The 22,462-nt window shown below is 35.9% G+C and overlaps 1 protein-coding gene across 2 annotated transcripts in view; it reads right to left on the reverse strand.

The window, feature by feature from the left end:
- The window catches only part of LOC105678707 (rap guanine nucleotide exchange factor 2-like), a 111,040-nt gene that overhangs the window by 65,479 nt on the left and 23,099 nt on the right, over nt 1-22,462 (reverse strand). Inside the window, exons 2-4 of one of the 2 annotated variants that reach the window (XM_067349522.1) lie at nt 20,500-20,973; nt 15,502-15,629; nt 14,051-14,134 (exon numbers count right to left, since the gene is read on the reverse strand). In XM_067349522.1, the coding sequence (XP_067205623.1) occupies nt 14,051-14,134; nt 15,502-15,629; nt 20,500-20,568 (281 nt within the window). In that variant the 5' untranslated portion in view covers nt 20,569-20,973. Of the gene's footprint in view, nt 1-7,217; nt 9,708-14,050; nt 14,135-15,501; nt 15,630-20,499; nt 20,974-22,462 lie in introns of those variants that run through there. The other variant, XM_067349528.1, reaches the window with a different exon arrangement.

Here is a 22,462-nt window from a genome sequence, read left to right on the forward strand (position 1 = left end):
TCACACTTACATTACAATGTGCTAGAAAGATGTATAAATATCATTATAAATATTCAATAAAATAATTTTCAAACGTAAAAAATTTAATTTGCTTCTCGCAGAAAATGCGCATTTATTTGATTCAACACACGAAGAAATGTGTTTACGAAGTCATTTTTTACGAAGAAACGAAACGGAATTAAAAATGAAGAAAACAAATTAGCATTAAACTTTGCTTCAAGTGCACAATATCTTGAAGAAAAGACCCTCATTAAAGCACCATTCAAATTTCCTCGTTCACCTGGAAACATGTGCTGCCGATCTCAATTTCAAACCCTTATTTTCCTCAGTCCTCGACAGACCATTTCCTTCGTTAGAAGAGAAAATGTCTTCGCAGCAGAATAAGGACGCGATGAGAAGGAAAAAATATATCCCTGGATCGTATATTAAAAAACTTTTCGTTTCTACATCTCACTGAACTTCGTTCGTGGCTCGTTTTCCGCCACGTTTCAGCACAAATTGAGAAAAACTTTCACGTACAATTCTCTTACGATACACATAAAACGCCTGGCAAATATCAGCGCTGAAATACGTAATTACTGCTTTTTATAGACTTTCATAAAATCTTAAGCAGACAAAAAATGTAAAAACTATTAATATTTGATATAAAACAATTGTTACAAAAACTATAAATGACACATAATTTATTACAATAATGGAAAATTTAAAACGTTCAAAATTTTTGCAATTATGGTTTACTATAAAATTTCTAAATAAAAGCCTATTTTTTGTTTTCTTTAATATATTAAATTTTAATCAAGATTTTAAGTAAGGTAAGAATGGATTTCAATTGCCATTCAAATGCAAAAATTGAAAATTTTTTAGCAAGATTTAACCGACACCCTATGTGCATCAGACGCGGAAAACGAGGAAACTCACGTCGCTCCTCACTCCTTTTCCCAAGGGGAGCGGCACTATACTATCGATCGTACTTACGTCGGAAGAAACATCGTGTTTCGTCTCGACGGCACGCAATGCATAAAAATTCAAGATTTACGATTAATTTTGACTTCATCTTATCTACAATCTATAGATCTCCATTACAAAGACAAACACAAGCACAATTGTTTTCGCTAATTTAATTAACAGTATATAGAGAGATTTATTGCAAATCAATGGAGAGAAGAATAAAATAAAGAAGAACAAAAAGTTACAACCAAGTAAAATTGAAAAGAAATAAATGCATCCAAAGATATAAATATATGTTAGATCAACAAATCTGTTAAAAATGTAAAAAATACTTAAAAAATAAAATATTTAAAATACTTCGATACACAAAGCGTTATACGATATAAGAATCAAATGTCTTGAATGCTTAAAATGCAATATCATAATCTGCAAAATCTACCAATGTAAAATACAGCGCAGTCTTTACAAAGGAACAAACTACTGTCGAGAGTCCTACTGTACGTTATGAAGTATTATGGCACCTAGTGGAAGTTTTAACACAACCGGAGAAAACACAGCTCAACGAATAATAATAATTCTGATCGCCATTGTCAATTCGCGTTTTCGACACTCGAAAGAAAGAGCGTTTCGCGAAGGGTGCTTCGCGGTATAAGTATGTAAACATCTCATCGGACTCGACGGTTCCAGGAGAGGCAGCGGCTCTCCCGAGGGGAGAAACAATCGATGCACACGAGCGAATACACGCCACTCAAAACAATAGTCGAAAAACTTTTTTTATGCCGCCTGCGACACGGACATTGCGTAACGGACATTTTTCTACAATGCGAGAGAACCGCGTTCCGCATTTACGTGGCACGTGGCAGGCGCTGACAATGCACCCGGCCGAAGCTGCAACGGCACGTGCCACGTGTCATAAGCACGCAACGAGTATCAACGATGGAATAGGCGAGATGGTTGAACGTAATGAATATCCGGTCTCATCAGATATCCATTAGCCAGCTGGACTTCGACATCATTCAAGTAAATCGATAAACCTACAGAAATGCAGAGAAATAAAAACTATATGATTTTTTAATTAAATATTGTTTTCTATACAACAATGCATTTCTTCTAATTAAATATTTGTTTACAAAATATTTCTCTCTACAATTTAATTGTAAAATTCACTTCATGTTATCCGACGCGAACAAATATTTATACTAATACAGAGTTTCCTTTATTCTCTCTCTAACAAAATCTTTTTGAAAATATATTCAATAATTATGACTGTAATATTTTGATAATAAAAATTTGACAATATTTATATAAGATCTTACAAAATGGTATTTTTAATCATTGTACAAGGAACAGGTGAACGTTTCGTTTTCTATTTATGCAGGCAGTTCTTTCATGTGCCTAGAATCAATTTCACGGAAAATTACAAAGTGCTGCGAGAGAAACACCGCCGCTCAACGCGCAATGCAATGCTACGAATCTATAATTTTCCCGAGTTTTGTTTGAACGCGTAATGCCTTTGCTCGGTATGTCACCGCCTATCGCAGTGAATAACCGTTGCAGTTTAATTATCGTGTGTTACCAATTTTTTCCAAAACAAAAACGTAAAACGAGAAGCGAGTACACGTCATTATCCCTCGACTTCGCAGTAATTACTACGTGTGCGTTGTGTACGCGAGTCGCTCTGTAGTCATTTATCGTTAAATAACAGCGATACGCGCGACATATTACAGTATGTTGTTCGTATCAACCTCAAAATGTCATTCAAATCTCGAATTGTGACATTTAATCGATAACATCGACAGCGATAAATTACTGCAATTAATTCAATGGGACACTCAATACGGAAGCATCAAACGATATTATGAGACGTGTATAACAGATCGTTTCTGTTTTTGCACAGTTACGAGATCGTCGACTAATCATCCTACAGTCTCTCGAACTTTTCCATTTTCGCTCATTACTCTATTTTACTGACACAGACACGTATACTTATAATTCAAGTATAGGTACATATAATTCAAGCGTACAAAATTGTCATGATTTCCTGCAACATAGGCACGTTACCGCAAACATTCCACCGAGAAGTGGATTAGAAAGCCGAGAAAATTTCCAGGAAAATATAGTATAGACGAGAAACTTTTTACAGCGAGTATCGTCAATAATCTAGTTCGTGAATATTGAATGTCAATGCGCAAGTGAAGCACTATATCGACTATCAATAATCAAGTTCAGAAAATTGATAATAATACACGGTTATTTTATATAGGTATATAAGACACACTAGATCATTTTAATAACATAATTTTTGCAGAATAATGAAAAATTTTTAGCATTTTAGCATTCTAATATTTATTTAGCAGTATCTTTTAATCTTCTAATTTAATTTTACTTCATTCGCTTAGATTTTTTTATACATTACTGACAATATAACGATAAATAATTATAAAAATATATTTCATAAACACTGTAATAAATTAGCACCCAGACAATTGATGCTGAGTATTTTTTATTAAACAACCTATATCTTCAATAATTCTCCTGCATATATGTGTATTTTGGGAACACAAATCAGAATTCAAAGTTTCCGCGGAGAGTATAATGAATGCGGGTGGTAAACTCGCGAAATTAGAACCTTAGAAGAAATCGTTCCTCGAAGAGCATGCCTACGGAATGCACTCGATAACCTTGGCTCGTAAGACGGGTTTAAGTTGCGCGCGAGAACTGCATTCTACGTGGGACGATGAAGTCTCGATTACCTTCTGCGAGAAGTTCGCCTTAATAACCATTGTATATTTTTTTTCATCGATAAAATGAACTATAAATTTATAAAAAATATATATAACATCAGCATAAAGTTTCCAACCAAGTTTGAGGATGCGTCGCAACAGTTCTATATATAATAACCCGTGGAAATGAGAATTAAGCGATATAACAAATCACACGTGCAAGAACCTTACGAATTAACTGTAAAAAAAATTATTTAAATGTACTGCGTATAAATTCATGACAGATAGGATAGTTAAAAATGTCGAAAATTTACAACGAAGCGTGACAAATTCTCTTGCAGACCGTTACTATGGATCATTGAGTTTTGTTCAGACCTAAACTCGGACGATGGGTCCAACATTTAATTTGGCTTGGAGGCCAAATAGGGTGTGGAACGTCTCACGTACCGCCAGCAAACAAGGTACACTCGGCAACGTAGGTACCGCTTCGCATCTACGTCCGCGAACCCTCTTATGTAGCACGAGCAATAAAGTCCGCGCTATTATTAGATCGTCCAGTGGACCCTGTTATTTTTTTTCGATATAAAGATCGTAATCCGAGTTATCGACTTTGCGCTCTGTTCGTACCAAGCCCGAACCATCGCGACTCAGATTGGAATATCGGTCGATACTAGACTATGACGTCGTGAGACCTCGGAGCTGTGCATAGTGAGTGGAGCATTAAACGGATGAACAGGAACCTCATTCGGAAGATCCACATCTCAAACGATGATCGTTCAACCTTTAGAATCTTTACGATTCTAAAGGACAATTTCTACGCTTCATTATATAATATTAGATGCTTTATATTTAATGTAGAACGTATTAACAATTCATATGAAAATGCCCCAGATACTTAAAAACTGATTCAAAAACATTTTTTCATGATAAATTTAAAATTAATTTTGTTTCGACAGAAAATGTCGAAAAAAACTATTATTCTTCGTCAGTTTTGAATATTTTAGATCATTCTTTGACAAATAAATTTCAAATAAACTTCTACTAACAATAAGATAGTCATAATGCAATTGATCGAAAGTTATTTTGGAAACGAAAATTTGCACGAAATTTATTTAATTCTATAAAATATTTCTGCAATTAAAATTGATTCTTTTTATATAAAAGTAATCTTCAATTCATCAAAAATTTATTCCTACTTATATAAGACACAATGAGACAATTATACATTTCACAATTTCTTATTTGAGAATAGATGGAAATAAAAATTTTAATCTTAAGACGAATTATCAACATTTCTGCACTGCTCTCCTTTTATGCAAATGCAATTTATTAGACTTTCAAATTATCGTGAGTGTTACAGGAACCATATTAATCATGCAAATCGCAAACTATGAAATGTAGAATGACTTATTCACATCGACTTCAAATGTCAGTCCCTGACAAAGCGAATCGAAGGAGCTGACGACAATAGAAGATCGTCCTCGATATTACGTTCATTATTCAACAATACGCTGCAATGATGACAATAACTATTGTAAGCCGACTAATTGTTTTGCGAGAACCCATAATTATTCTAACTTCGTTGCGCACACTTGAGCAAGATGTATCGGGTGTTGTAAAAAAATATATTACATAAACAGAATCTTGTTAAAAAATACCTCATCTGCAATTTTTTTCTTCATATAAAAATTCCATTCTTCTATCGTTACTTACAAATAATAAATGTTTAGTATTTAATATTATAAAAACTTTCGAACTCTTGTTAAACAATTATCTATTAATATATTAATTTAAAATTCTTCTTGAAGTCGTTAAAAATCATACGTTAAATGTAAATTTTTAAACAAAAATAATCTGTAAGTTTATTTATTTGTGAAAAAATGCTAGCTATGCATCCTATCTTTTTTTTTCCTTTTTTTAAAGTTGCAACAAAACGGTGAGATGAAGCGCGGCAAACTCGTTCGGCCAACGAAAAATCAATATATTGCTCTATAAACACACAAGAGGATCACCGGAAGTTTGTAGAAACAAAAACTACCAGCTGAGAAGTGTCACTTTTCACATGAAATCGTGGGAAACATCTGGTTATAAAAGCCTAAAAGTCTTCATTTAATCAAATACTTTTATCAACGAAGGAAATCTCACACGAAAATGTAATTAGATATCCGCCTTATCGAACTTCTATTTGGCCTCTTAAAATCGTCCCACTTTCGTGATGAAAATGTTAAACGTCGAAAGATTAATGAGAAGAGCCGTCTGCCCTGACAATTATAGCTGCAAATGTTTAGAATTATAAATTAACAAAATAAACATTTACTTGTCCTATATTTAGTTCATTAATTTACAATGTATTATTTATTGGTTTTGTTCTATCTAATGCTCGAGAAATGTACCTGTTTCTATAGAATTACGAAATTGTAAGCTGGGATTTTGTTAGAACAATCACAGTCTTTAGTGGCTAACGGCTTTTGCGGCGAGACGAGTCTTTGCGTCGGTGGAATCCTAGAATTCCTGCTCGGGTCCGTTTTGATCCACGAAACGTGACTCGATCGGCGCACAGCGCCGTGCTATCACACGATAAACCCCACCGTAACGCAATACACCCGCTGTTTACGAAGAGGGAGTGAAACGTGACGCGGGATATTGACGATTTTGTGTCACGTGCACGCACGCGTGACGGCCACGAAACAATACTCGTTCGACAGCCAACTCCAATCGATAGAAACGTATCGCAGCTAAAACCCATGATTGTTATCCCATCATCCCCGCTGCATGGTTCAAAGCCGTTCGGCCAGAAGGAGGATATCAAATTATTCACCAAAATTCCGGTCGGTACCTCGATATCCCAATCCTATATCGCTGATTGAATTCATTACGGAGTAATCAGCGACAGCCCAATACCAAAATTTTCAGACGATCCTCGAATAATTTGCTGAATACAAAAATAACTCCAATTATTATATTCGTAATCCTTGAATTTATTCACCGAGATGTTCTTACTATCTTTGATATCTTATCAATTAAAATTCAGCTTTCAATCATTAAAATTGTAAAAATGTATTGCAGATAAACGTTACTCTTTCATGGAAAATTCTCTTTCAAAATAAAAACAATTTAAAACTATCCAACATTTAAAGGACAAAATTCCAATATATGTAAAATTTTTATTGTTTGTTAATTATTTTAATTATCGGATATTTCAAATATCGAATAATCCACGATCTATTATTACAGCGCAAAATGATGCTGTTGTCGAGAATGATCGCATCGACAAGGTAATTTTCTAAAAAACCATCCCAATCGTCCATAAATTCTGTAAACGTCATTTAGATAATATCTGTACGACTATTTATAAACAGTAAGAGAGAGAGAGAGGCGTGCAACGTATTCTCTATTATGGAAAACGTCTTCGAGGAATTAATCTCAAAGTTCGCGAAAATTAATCATCTCCCGTCACGTTTATGCACTTTTAATAAGGTCGCAATTGCCGCGCGTTACTTCCGCGCGCGCAAAACGCGTCGTTAAGGATGATTTAAAGTTTCTCACCGGTCATCCTGTGTGACAGTAATGTCGGGCGGGGGCGGAGGGGGCGAGGCACCGTCTGTAGCATCCAGCTTGCCGGCTTTTTACTACGCTGCTTGGCTTCTCCTGCGAGAGGGAGAAGGAGCGATAAGCGATGCGCCACCGGAGACGAAGCGCGAGACACGTCGAGCAACAAACTCGTGATTCGTGTCTTCACACCGACGACATCGCCGTTGACCCCGTTGGAATCTCGCGTTTCTTATCGCCGGGCCGATCGATCAATCGGGCAAATCGCGTTCGTACACACGAGCAACGACCTCGGTATCCTGTTGCACATCGGCGGCGATCGTCTACTCCTTCGCCGGGATTTTGTCTTCCTTCATTCGGAAACGTGTCAGCCGCGTTAAAACATCCGTCGGCTTCTTTCAGCTTGCTTTTCGTCGACCCACGATTTAATTCGCACCCAGCTCCGCACGGAAGTCACGACGACAAGAAGCTCGACTGACCGGTTATTCTCCGAGACCCCGTGAACTCTTCATACAAGTTTCTATCGCGACCCACTTGCGGAGGCCCTCTTCTCCTTTTACAATCCTCTTGCTAATCTTCTTCACTTCTCTCTCGGGAGCCGCGCGTGATTTCGTAAGCCACCGATCGCCGTGCCGCGCGCGATCTGTTCGCCGGTTCTCGTCGCGAGATCGCTGCCGCTGTAATATTCGTCGTAAAACCGTTACTCCGAGTCCGCTATTAGATTTATTACGGAATACTAGTCACCGTGTGCGCGCTGTGCGAGCTGAGGCTCTCCGGTGAAAGCGAACGGCGACGATTATCGCGCGGAGCGTAGGCACCGCTCGACTACGCTCGCTCTCGCGTTCTTCTCATAAAACGCGGTCGCCCAACTGTGTTTCGCGCGTCGAACCGATCCTCAAAGTATTTACCGATGCTTGCCAGATGGTTATTGCCTTCTCAGGTATGTCTGTAAAATCAATCTGGAGCTGGAACTCGCGAGGCAACGGTCGCTTCGGTTGTACGCGGCAAACTGATTTGCAGAAATCAAATATTTGCCGATGAATCGATTATTTGTCGTGAACGTGATAACGCCTCTTGCTCACAGGATGCTCCATCGATCGCCGCTGACACTAGCGAAGTGGCACTCTCGTTGGTATCGTCGCGAAAGCGCGCGGGTCACTGCACGCGCGCGCGCTTTCGGCATGCACTCTTGTACAACGCCGCTTGAAACGAGTTTCAAACGAGTCGCTCGATCATCCGCACACCGACTTTTCAGCGACTACTTTCGGAGAATCACGAAAATGCTCCTCTTCGACGTGGTCCTGATAAAGTTAGCTGTGCCTCCGGCGATGTTACGCGTATAATACCAAGTTTTGGAGAAAAGTCGACAATAATCTTCGCGCAACACGTTCTTTAAATCTGTCTCGGATGCAACAAATTTTAACTTTCCCTCCGTGAAATCTTCCTTACATAAAGAAGAGAAGATGCATAAAGAATATGCAAACGGTTATTGCGGTTTCAGTCCAGATACAATCGTACTATTAAATCGTAAGTTATCTCAAGCGCAATTTGGCGTTGTGATAAAAGTTCGTAATTGCTTTCTGCCTCAACTTCTGTTCCGCTTCTGTGTAGATCAGTGGTACAGAAAAGATCCCACGGAATGCTCTTCAACTTCAACTCCGCACAACGAAGTGATATCTGCAAAAGCGAACGTATTCTGCGACGGCTTTCTCCTTCGCAATGGCGAGACAGATTTTGTTTGTCTCTTCTTAATGAAGCTTAATTGGAGATAATTCCCGGCAGGAAATGGTCTTTTCCAAATGTCATCCACTCTTACTTATCACGTAGAAAGTACAGAGATATTTCTACGTTTATTTTGAAATTCACTCGTTCCGAAGAGAATATGTTTTTCCTCTCTGCGCAGCGAATCCTCCCAATATCTCGAATTCCAAGGTCTCATAGATATTCCGCGTTAATCGGATAACGCTCTTGATGGAAATTACGCGCGCTTCGTTTTACGCAACGGCGCACGATACCCGCGCTTCGTCTCTTCGGCCACGATTATGTCATGTATGGATGGGAAACAAGATTGCATCCGGTTTACGAGATGGAAAGCGCGATTGAGGACTCGCGAGGGTAGTACGAAGGTGTCACTTTTATCAAACGAGTGGGATGGGAGCGCGAGGAAAAATCCATCGATATCGATCAGACGCGCCAATCCGCGAATCGATCTTCGGCGCACATTTCGCGTTTCGACACTGGTATCATTTGACGAATGGCGATCTCGACACAGATACTGTCCATCATAGAAGTCAGAGTTTCTCCGGCGTTCCGATTTATACCCGGTGCGTCCGCATCGCTCCAGAGAGAGAGAGAAAGCGAGACAGAGTGATCCCTCCGACGCGAGACTCCGGACTGAAAATCGCGAGATCGGAATGCGATTCGCGGGTGCAGTCGCTATTAATCGCAACGCTCGCCGACCGCCACGGAACACTCGACAAGACTGGAGGTTCTCTCGGTAGGTGAGGCCGGCCTCTCTCTCTCTCTTTCTTTCTCTTGCACATTGACCAGGAGCGTATCCGGTACACGCGAGCCAGGTAGGGTTCATCGCGTAAAGAGACAATGTTTACAGGATGTGGGTGTGACGTAGAAAACGCGGGAGTTCTTTTGTAAAACATAAGCTATACTCAATCACTCAAGAATCATATAATTCTTCAATATTTTCTATAAATATCTTTTTCATACTTTTTTTCATATTAAATTAATATTTCTAGTAATAAAATGTGTAATAAAACTATACATAAAATTTGCTGCTTTAAAACCAATAGTTATAATGGTGATAATATAAATTAAATCGCGTAGCAAATAATTAATCTTTTAAATTGCTTAAAATTTAGTTTATCTTTTCGAGACACAATACTATTTTTTCCTCTTTCTACCTCCGTTTGTTCTAATATTCTATTTCATCTTCTACAGAAACTTTTGAATCTAAATGAGCAGACATATTATCGCTACATGCTCCAATAACATCAGACGGTCATATTAATAAATATAAAACCCATAATAAATATAAAACATAAGAGTGATTAAATTATTACGACATCGAAGTTTATTGCACTATTTTATACGAAATAATGCACCAATTAAAATTATGTATATGCATTATTATAGTATTATTATAAGTATTACGCGTTGTTTTTATGAAAACAATGTTATTTCAATTATCGATTTAACGTAATAATATTTTAAACGTAAAAATTAACATTATTTTTAAATTGCTGATATCGTATTGACGACGCATTTTTTCGATTTGATATGACAGTTAAAATTGCGTCGATGTCATATTACAGTGGTCGTATTCCACATTGTTTTTATGTCAATTATGCACTGCAGTTCAAATTGTGTTAATACAATATTATAGCATAAATTATACCTTGTATCATTGATATAAAGTTCGATGCAAATTCGAAACCAAAAGAACTTTATATATTGTTGTTATTTACTGTTATTGTCGCGATTGAAAAATTTTATTGCGCGTTAATAGAGAAATATAATGAGAGAGATGGTTATAAAATATGAATCAAATTATAAGTTAGTTATCCAAAAAATTCATAAAATATAATATATCGCGTAAATACTGTTTATCAATTAAATTGGAAAGAAATCGAATTCTTATGAGTGTTGCATACAGCACTGCACATGTAGTCTTTCTCACTCTACCAACATTCTATCCTACTTCCTCTCTCTTGCTCTCTCTCGGTCTACTTCACTCTCTAATTCCATCTTTGTCACACCAGATGATACGTACTCGCTTTAAGTAGGATGTTCTCGTCTCTCTCTCTTTCGCCCTCGCTCTTCCGCCTGGCCGATCTCTCCTTTGCCATTTAATACCGAAGTACCTCTCGGGCGAGTCCGTAAATTTTCGACACGACTGACAGAGAGGAGAGCAGCAAAATGAGATGCATAGGAAAAATAGAGATAAGAGAAAAGGCAATAGAGATTAACAGATATTAAGCAGCAAACATTCCAAATGAGGATTGAGAGTAGAAAGAAGGGGAGAGGATTGGAAAAATATGAGATGTTGAGGTATAGCGCAGATAAAAAGAAATAACGAATAAAGAAGAAAAGATACTGGATATCCGTGCATCTAGGAATAATAAATAATAAATTTGAGAGGGAACAAATGGAGTTTATTGTATATCTTACAAACCTTAGGATCCCTCAGATCATTACACGAGACAAACAAACCCGAGAATCGTATTATGCAAGGCAAACAAACGAAGAGAAGAAAGAAAAAGATGAGAGTAAGAGAAGTGTCATTTCGTCATTGCGCAAATAGGCGAGAAACGGTGACACAAGAGATAAGAAGGAGACGAACATCCGGTAAAAGATTGACGAAGAAAGAGCGAGACCGGCGGAGAGACGGTGAGAAAGAGCCGAGTTAGCACGAAGGAGAGGTGAGGGGGGGAAAAACGAGAGAGGAGAAGGTTCTCCCACGTAACCACGCCCCACGTTCGCCGACAGATTTTTACGTGCAGACCGACGATAGGGAAGGGGGAAGGCGACCCATGGGACGCCAGTGTACGACCCCCGTTTGCATCGTAGAATATATATACCTCTTTCTCTCCACCCGAGAGGTGGAAATGCACACAGAACGTCGCCCAGGATTTCCTCTCGTCGGAAATACGCCAGTCGCGATCCCGCGGACACGCTAAAGCGATGTCTGGTCTATTATCGGGGAAAAAGAATGGTGAGGGAGGAGGGGGGGAGGGGGAAGGCAGACGACGAGGAAACGGCGTATTAAAATGACCGTAGAGATTAATTTGTTAGAATAAGGCATTACGCAGTCTTCTTATGATAGTAGTCGCCCGTGCACGGTCGGGTCGCCGTCGTCGTCTGCATGTCTATGCACATTAGACGCATGCAACACGACGACGAGCGTCCCGTTCCACCAAGCGGCAGCCGAGCGTGTGATGGCCGCGGATAATAAGCGCTCCACATTCTCCTTTTTTTTCCGCGGGCGGCATTGCGCCTGTCAGTAAACAGTGCCCGTCGTGCACGAGCGTGTGTCTTCCGCTTAAACAGTCTCTTTAAGCGAAAAAAACAAAATAAAATATCGATTTAATTATATCATGATCTCTCTTACGCCAAATGCGGAAGTTCCAGCTTATTTCTTTAGATAATATGTATCGTCCATATTAGGCCTGTCAAGTGCTAGTCTCTTATTTATTAAATCTGCAAATTGAGTTTTATGCAAATCGTTTCTATGATGGGAAATCTGTGCTGTAGTTTCCAGATTTAGATCTCCATATCATAAAATATGTATTACTTCTTTACTTTAATTATGCATTATTCTTTATGAACTTATTAAAAATTTACTCTTTAATTTGTAAAATTGTATAGTGTTTGTCGATCGTGTACAAAGAAGGCAAAAAGATATTAATTAATTTTTTCATACACGCGGAGTTGTTATCATGAATAAATAAGCGACACAAAAAAACTTCGAAAAAGATATTTTGAATTTATCCGCTTACTACACCTATACGTTATAGAGCTACGGGGTTGTACGATTAATGAGAATTTCCGCGGCTGAAGGGATACTGCGAGAAAAAATTGTGACCGTAACCCTGACAAAGAGGCCAATTTATGAGCGCTCTCGCTCCGCATGACATACACTGTGTCTCGAAATAACGTCACATGAATTACACAACATTAATCCATTAGCTGCTGCATTGCATTATGGCGAACATCCCTAACGTTATAAACTTTATACTCATTAGAACCTAGCTTGCTTTAACGTGGGAAAACAATAGAATAATAGGACATTTTATTATGTGGCAGCTTACTAAACAACAAGAGCGCGAACTATGTAAATGTGTCGTCGTAAAATTAATTTTAGTTTTGCATCTGTTACATCTGTTACCGTAATTAAAGTCTTATAATCCTTTATCAGTGTAAAATCATTTACAGAAAATACAAATTATATTTGTATAAATTCTTCATACCAAACTGCATGAATATATATTTATAAATTCCAGTACTTTTTATTTCGTTCATACGTATTTCGATTAACTTATATCTTCCAATTTAAAGTAAGAAGTCTTTTTTGCGATAAGTAATCTTAAATATTTTTCAATGAGAAGCCGGAAGATCAAATCCAACTTTTTTCATCAAAAACTTAATTAAAAATTTCGAAAGAATAGCTTTGAAAAAGGTATCTACTTATTTCTAACACACCCGGTATTCACACGAAGCCACGATGCACGTATAACGATCGATTTCTGTCTCGGTGAGTTCTTCGCGCAGAACGCATTCGGTATAATATTAAAAAGTAAGAAAAGAACGTACAACGCGATGGTATATCGTTGGAAAGATGCCATGAGAAATGCATACGTGGCGCATATGGAGATTTAGCTGCAATAAAACACGCGACCCTTCGTTTGTTCGCATATCATACAAATATCCATATAGTATAGTTTTACGGAAAATAGATCTTTCACAAAACATTTCCCTTTCCCATGATAAAGTAACCTATATCGAGTTACGAATATCTTCGCTTTACGGAAATATCAGTTAAATGAGTAGAAGTACGACCTTTCCTTTCTTTTGGCTTTCGCGCGGAATCCTGGGACGATCAAAATAGCGATCACTAATTAAAAGGTTCTAGTTAAACGATCATACATTAAGAGAAAGTTCATCGTTGTGCTTTCTCATGTATTTCATTGCAAAACTGCTGGTAGAACAGTGAGAGCGAGAAATGAGAACGAGAAATAAAAATCATCCCACACAGTACAATGTGGTCTCGTGAGATAAAAGTGTCGTTCCGAAATATTGAATTTATATAATCCTACCTTGAACGGGGCAGAAACATGGATCCATCAATGAACACGGAACCGGAGAGTAGTATATACCAACTTGTGGCCAGCTCGCCGGTGCTAAAAGTGATTATAACCTATTAGTTTTGTTTACACCGATTTACCAAAATATTAATGTTACATTAAATTTAAACAATAAATCAAATACAAATTATTGAAACTCAAAGTTGTTGTAATAAGTTAAGTCAAAAGTGTTTACAGAATACTCACTAAACAAGTTTTAATAACTAAAATTAATTAACTTGCTGATCACAATCGAAAATATTCTGCATTGCAAACTTTAACGCAATCAGTACTGACATCTGTGCCTGTAACGTTGCAAGTTTCTCGCATGGTAAATGAGGATATCGTGATACAAGAAATTTGCAACATTGGCTACCGATAAAGAAGATTCTGCAAGACCAAAGTAGCATCTACTGAAGATATAACGTGAATTATGTTTCGCAAATGGTAAAGTAGCATACGATATTTTTGTATATTGCATATGTAAAAATAATATAATAAAATTGTAGATACTTATAAAAAATTATTCTAAAATCATAAAATTACGATTGTTGGATCTTTCTTTTCAAAAAGCAGAACTCATTTTCAGTCATTTTTAAAACTGGAAATTAATAATTTTATAATTTCAATTTTCTATTCAAAATCTTTAATGTCATATAGATTGCATGTCTTTATTTTAAATATATAGCATTTATTTGAAATCTTTCCTTTCTAACGGAACTTTGAATAACTAAAATTCTTAATTTAAATATTTAAAGATTTAAATATTTCAAATTGTTCAAGTTTTTGTTAATTTAAAATTCTGTTCATTAAAAACATAGATTCCTAAATAAAAAATGACAAATCTGTGTCTTTTGACTTCGATTAATTTCAATTGTCATGAATGTATAAATTCAATATTTTTAGCTTTTTAACTATTATTCGAAAGCGCTCGAATCTGACTCTTTTGACAAAATTATGAAACAAAAATTAATATCACAGAATTATTGCAAATAATTTTAATGGTTGCTATCTATATAAAAATAAAAGTTGTTTTCTATTGAAATATATATTCTTTCTTTCGTGCCAAAATATGTCAGTTGTTCCAATTTTGAAATGCGCAAATAGACGCTAGTAAATAAAGAAATCAATAACTGGCAACTCTCCTACATCTTGATAAATGGAATTTTTCACAATAGCCAAAACATATTACGCAGGATGTTTCTTTCTTCTACAAAAATATACTGCAGTATTTGCAGTTTTTCAATTTACAGCAGTTCTTTTGCAGATTTACGTATTTTATCAAGTCAATTGTTTCAAGTATACATCTTATTTCTTTCAAAATTATCTGAAAATTACTGATACAAAAACAATACTTCATCTACAACGACATCATAGCTTCCGTAATATGTAAGAAACAAGTTCAAATACGGCGTTGTACTTACTAATAGAGGACATGGTTTGCATGGTGTCTCTCGTAACGCACGATCTTGCAGAGTCCGCGAAGAATGGAATCTCTACACGGACGCAACGCCTCCAAACCCAATAGACCATAGTATATAACCTGTAGATCCTGGAACAGCACGGGAAACGATTAATGCGAATGACGCTCGGACTTGAAATTGCCGGATTGCGAGGTTTATCCGTGAAAAGGGATTACATATACATGTTTCCTAATTAGAACATCGCAGCGTATTCCGTGTTGGTCGTCGCACATTAACTTTAGCTGCACGCAGCAGCAAATTGCACAGCTACGATTGGGGCACGAGCTAAAGCAATCGCCACGAACCTAATCTACCTCGTTACCTCACAGTATGATCTACTTATTGATGTAGGACATGCAACAGAAATCATTGACCAGGGAATCAGTAATAATGACGTAAATCAAAGAATAAAGCCGCGCGAATAAATAAACAGCAGCGTGTACCACATGTTTGCCGAACGCTATTTCGATCCGCTTTATATTTTCAACGGGCTATTTAAAAACATTGCAACTTCCACATCTGACGCCTACTGTCAATTTAAATTAAAAATGTTATTGAAAAAATGATATTTGTGCACCTAACTTAAGTGTGATCATTTTGAACATTTTCTCTGACGTCACAACTTGAAGAAGACATTAATTTAATAATTATTATTTTTATTAATAATTACTCTCCTTTTAATAAAGAGTTTATATATCCAAAAATGTAGCATTCTGAATTTTTTTAAACTAATAATAAGAATTTCCAGAAAGTAGATATCGAAGTTAAAATCTATAGCCACGCGAGACATGTTATATCGATCGAATAACGCAATAACGTTCACATTCGCACGCGGCAACTTTGATCGCATACTAAATTATCGCGCAAATCTAATTACCTACGAATCATCTCTCTTACATGCCCGGGGTCGTCGCGACCCCCGAAGCACAATTTCACGCTAGATCGCCGATCGAATCTCTATCTATCTATCCCGATGGGACACACGCGCGTTTCCAGTTCTCGGACGTACTCTCGTCGGCGCCGTTTCGTCTGGGTTGTTTACTAACACCGACCACAATCAGCATTATACACACGAACGTTATGGCGCACCGACCGACCGACCGCTGCAATTTACACGAGCGCATAACGATACTAATTTCGTTTAGATGTAATTTCGGAAATGTCCTGTCCATGATAATTATATTTCTCTGTGCGATTACGAATGTGGTAAACAAATTATGCAGCTAACGTTCGAAATATACATATAAATTGATCTATATTTCGGCAGCAAAAACAATTCTTTGCAAATGTATATATATTTGATTTTTGCTCAGCACATTGTAATTTCACCTTGCACAATCATCAATTGCAATCGTCATTACGTTGTTTGTACTAATTATAAATATCTTTATCTATATCAACAAATACTTTTAAAAAACAAAAATGCAGTTAATACATATGTTAAAATAAAAACTACGAAAAAAAGAAAAAGATTATACGCTACTTATAATTTAGTTTAAAAAACAGAAGTTGATAATATTCTTACAGCAATAAAATTTTTATTTTCTACCAATTTAAATACGGTTTAATTTTAATTTATATCCAAGGTTTATGATTACGATTGCACACAATTGCTGCGAAGACTCGAGGGGATTTATAAAACTGAAATTAAGCATTGCCAGATGTGGTGCATCGTAGCTCGACAAACGCTCGAGGGAGTCCAAACGAGATTATAAATATGCGAGAGTACACGCTAAGTATCTCGAAGACACCGTTTAGCCTGAAAAACGCACGCAGAGGAAGAGAGCGGATGAACGCATGCTCGACTTTGCCAGCTCGCGCGATCTCAGGTTCCTTTTTACCCTTTTTCGCATGAAAAGTGGAGCGAGTACCGGATGACCTTCGCGTATAGATCGTATGAAGTGCAGCTTATATCTCTTAAGATTTTGAGGAAGATCTACGAGTAACACGTACATCTGAATTATTATCGTCGCCGGGAAAGTGACAAAGTTTTGACTGTTATATGATTATGTATACGAGACAATACTATCGTTGTCATGCGACTAGAAACCATCTATCCTTGAAAGTCTCACATTATGAATAAGGTGGTGTCTCAAGAAAATGATACCGCAGAAACCGCTTATCTGCGCACGTTGTTTTTTCTTCGTTTCCAAGATTACAAATTTTCACTCTCTTAAGCGCTTCCTGCGCAGAAGATAAAATGTTCAGTAAAAAGTTTTATCATATCACTGGAATAAATAAATGATAACTGAAACAAATAAACTTTCAAAGATCTGAATAACTGAAGTACATTAAAAAAATAATAATCGATCTATTTAATTTAATTTGCATTTATCTCAAAATATTCATATTTGTGAATTCAATAAATACTTTCAACGGAACCGTAAAAAATATTTTATTATAAAATATGATTATTTTGATTTCTTCTAACAAAACAAATTTATTACACAAAATTTAAATAGCTTTGATTTAATCAAAGATGTAACTCCAAAGTAACTTTTTTTGCAGACAATATAAAAGAGTTACGTATATTGAGTGAGCTACCGATGGAGAACGAACTAACGAAGAAATCTCCTCGGATCATTAACGATGGCATAACGTTCTGTCGAAACTCGCTAGGAAGCCAAAAGTATATTAACCATCGTGCGTGTCATGACGATGATACATACAGCGTAAGCGCGATAGATTGATTTCCGCATTCCAATGAAAAACGGGTTCTTCTTCTTATCTCCTTATTTCTTATTAGAAGAAAGTATAGATTTGAAAACACTTTTCCAGATAGATGTATGACATTCTTCTACACCAGTTTTATGTTGTTTCATAATAAATACAACGTACACATATTAAATATAATTTATAAATATACTGATTTCTCTTAATTATCACGGAATACTGTATGCGGATTTTCACCTTTATATCGGAAAATGGAAAACGTTCTCAAACGTCTGATCTCATAATTAATGACAGTTCTCTCTATTTGTATTCCAGTCACACGTGTATCTCAGACATTCACGATCTGGCAGTATAAAAAAAATATCGCTGTTATACTTTCTAAGTCTATTATCTGTCTACAAGATCTACAATGTACGCGTTTCTTCGGAGATACGCGTTCACACACTGTTGATGCGTTTCTCCGTGTATTACTGGTTTATAAAAGAAGATCAATATCACGAAATATCCAGTTTTCTCCAGGCAATGTAAAATATCGTGCTTTCTTACTTTCAAAAAATAAAATGCATTCAATATGAATATATGTTATAAATCAATTATTATAAGTAACAAATTCTTTTTTACGCGCACATGTGATTAAAATTATAAATGTCGATAACATGAAATACAAGCAAATATTTGACAAAAACCATTCTCGGCTAAAATAATTGTCAATATTGCCTGTATCAAACCGCATACTTCACCACACGTGTGTACCTATGTACCTCATGTATACACATTTGATATTCGATATGTTTAACCTGGTACTTTACTAATTAACAGAAAAAACGAAAGAGAAACAGTGAAAGGAGTTGGAAAACAAAATTCAATACATATTAAATGTGTTGTTCGGTTAAATAAAATTAAGACAAATATATAATTAATTAAAACTCGAAGAAATAAAATAAGTTAATTAAGAGGATGCTGAAGTGACGGGCGAACTCCGACGCGAAAGCGCCATCATTTCGATGGTACTAAAAATGAAATGACATTATCGGCGCAGCCTACGGACCTATGCCGCGTAGGTCCGTATGTACGCATTTGTTTGTAGTGGTGACTCACTACACTGACGTGTGGTCTGTGTACGTGTGTCATCGGAAGTTTGTAAACAAACGATGCTTGCGCTTATTTCCTCGACTGAAATTTCGTTGCAAGGCTGCAATATAATGTCCGAGAAAACATAAGCGTATACAAGGTGTCAAATAAATACAAACTAAATATGACAAAATAATAAATGAAAAATATACATATAATACTATATATATCACTGAAGAAAAATGTCATATACTTTTCTTATTTTTTTCCTTATGTAGTAAATACTAAATAACTAATTAATCAATTAATTAATATATACATATACACATATATTCAATAAATAGTTATCTTTGTTTTGTATTTTATATGATAATGACTGAAATAATGGAAGTATATATCATTTCAGTTATATAAAATACAAAATAAAGATAACTATATTCAATATGTATATGTATGTATTCAATAATTAATTAACTTATTTATTTATTTTGTATTAATTACATAAGAATGTTTTTTTAAACATTATCATAAATCATGTGTTTTTCGTTAACTTTTATTCATATTTCAGTATACGAACACCGCAAAGAGAGATATATCTGTTTTAATTATTTGGAAACTCGTGTTCTATCTTCTCTCATAAAAAAAAAACATAGAAACATGTTTTTATGAAGAAACACAAAATTTTCATCATTTTACATTACACGCATTTGCCACAAACCATTACTGAAGCATCGTTAAAATATATTTGTTTTATTTAATCATATTCAATCCCGTCATGATCAATCAAATACCATTGATATTTATTACGGTATTAATGTTTAGTCAATTTTTAGTCAAGTTTATACAAAATAAACATTGCACGAAAAATTTCTATAAAAGATATCACGATGACGTGAAAATAACAGAAAGTTTTCAAAGTTCAGATAGTATTGCCTCAAGATGCCGATGATGCCCTTTAACCTTTTAACCGTTGTGAACGTATGTATTTACAGAGTCCGAATAAGTCGCTGTACAATTCGCACACTCATAATTCTACGCTACATCTATTATACGAATACTGGATGAATGGATAATACGCTCATAAAAGTGCTCGTGAAATCGATGAATGTATATCTTTATATTTGACTCGATTCTCTTAAAGAAACTTCGCGATATAAAAGCACGCTATAAAAGATACAGACAGTAGTAAAGAACAAACGGTGTTTATTTACTCACCTGAAGGGTCCGTCTTTCTGGATCACGGCAGAGAGCCCGAACAAAATGTGGATCCAAATAGTCCGTCATAATAGCCCGCAAGACTATGTCACAGTCCTTTTTCTAACAGCTCTAGCGTAGTTCCGTGTCCTGCTCAAAAACTCGTTTTTGAACATCGCCACCAGTCCCCATCGGAAAAATAATCTTCGATTTTCACAGCGATGCGCGTGTGCGATGTTTAATCGATCATTTATAAAACAGGCCGTCCTTTTTCATCAGTTTTCACAACACGTTGCATTTTTCTCACGAAGATTTTTTCATCGTCAATTTTTTCAATTTTACATTACGCGCGACATCGTAAATTTCGAATCACGGAAAATGCATTTCGTACACAAAATGTCTTCGTAGGAAAATATTTGGACGAATCTTCGGCATATCTCGTCGGTACGTGTGTCTCGTGTGTTCCTTCCGATTTCGAAGATTACATGTGGGATTCTGCAACAAAAATAAATAAAAACATAAATAAAAATAATCTTACATTTCAAAAATTGTACTAGTTTTGACATTAACATGTTACATAATTTTTTTACAAATTACAAATATTTGCAAAGATTTTTGTAAGAAAAGGATTGATGAGCTTTTCTCATATAGCAAAGCGAATGCGATTCATTATTTCTACACAAATGCGAAATTCTCGATGACGGTAAAAAGCACCGTTATAAATCACAAGGCATGCAAGTTGGATTATAAACGTCGTGAATCGGAAGTCGCTCGTTAAAGTACACCTGCAGATGCAACACGTATCGATCAAACTGGAAACGTCAGCAATCTGACCTTTAACTCCTTCAGGGTCAGACAGATCAGTGAAGATTACACACACTTGCATATTATTTAGGACATTGAATTGATAATTTCAGTTTAGTAAGTCGTATCAAAGATACAAATAAAATATTACATAAACCTTTATGACATTAGATTATATGCAGTAAAATGCTAGCTTATTATATGTGATAAAATTATACATATTTCTATATGTCATAAAAGTAAACTTTTTCAATAACTAACATATTAATATATTAAATAAAAAATGTGAACTATGCAATACTAATGAGAAAAGTATGGACATAAAGCTTATATCACGCAACGTAATAATTATGAAAATGTAATGTAATACATTGCGCATTACACGCTCATAAAAATTGTTCATTAAAAAGCGAATTCAATTTCGATGGACTACGGCGCCCGAAAGTAGTTTGATAAGGCATACTAATATAAAAGAGAAGAACGACGCTATCTTCAATTTTCTGAAGCCATCCTCTGACCTTGGATAAGTAACGTCACGCGAGGCATGTACCCTAACTACCTTGAAAGCGGTAAGTCGAGGTCGTGCAAGTATCCAGATACTTGACGCTGCGATCAACATTCATGAACCGGACAACGCAGGTTCTTGATCCTTAAAGAACGGGACTAAGTCGATTGGATCGCAGATAAATTTATTTGATTATTCCCAATATAATGATATTTAATTCAAAATATATGTATATTATATTCGCAGAATATGCCAGAATCTTGCCGTTAATCGTTACAATCGTGAATTCAACCGATTTAGAAATTCGATTAAATATCATATTTTTTTCATCTCTTTTGACACAGTTTTGAATGATTAAATTAGTGAACTTAATTCTCATGAAAATAAGATATTTAGTTTCTCGTATAAATAGATTTCTTTATTTGTTTGCAGCTATAAGATAAGCGGTGGATAATTTTAGATACGCGAACACTAACGACTTTAAATGATTAAAAACAAGTGGAAGATTTCGTCTTGATTGAAGAGGACAAAAATAGCTTTGGACGTGGATAAGACGGATCGATCACGACCTCGAATACATCCAATCATATAACCCGTCTGGTGTTTCGTATATTTGTTCTATCCGTCTACAATCTTGCCTAAAAAAAACTTTATAACCACACTGTCGAAATATAC

Source organism: Linepithema humile, chromosome 2 (genome assembly GCF_040581485.1).
Source record: "Linepithema humile isolate Giens D197 chromosome 2, Lhum_UNIL_v1.0, whole genome shotgun sequence".
Taxonomy (NCBI): domain Eukaryota; kingdom Metazoa; phylum Arthropoda; class Insecta; order Hymenoptera; family Formicidae; genus Linepithema; species Linepithema humile.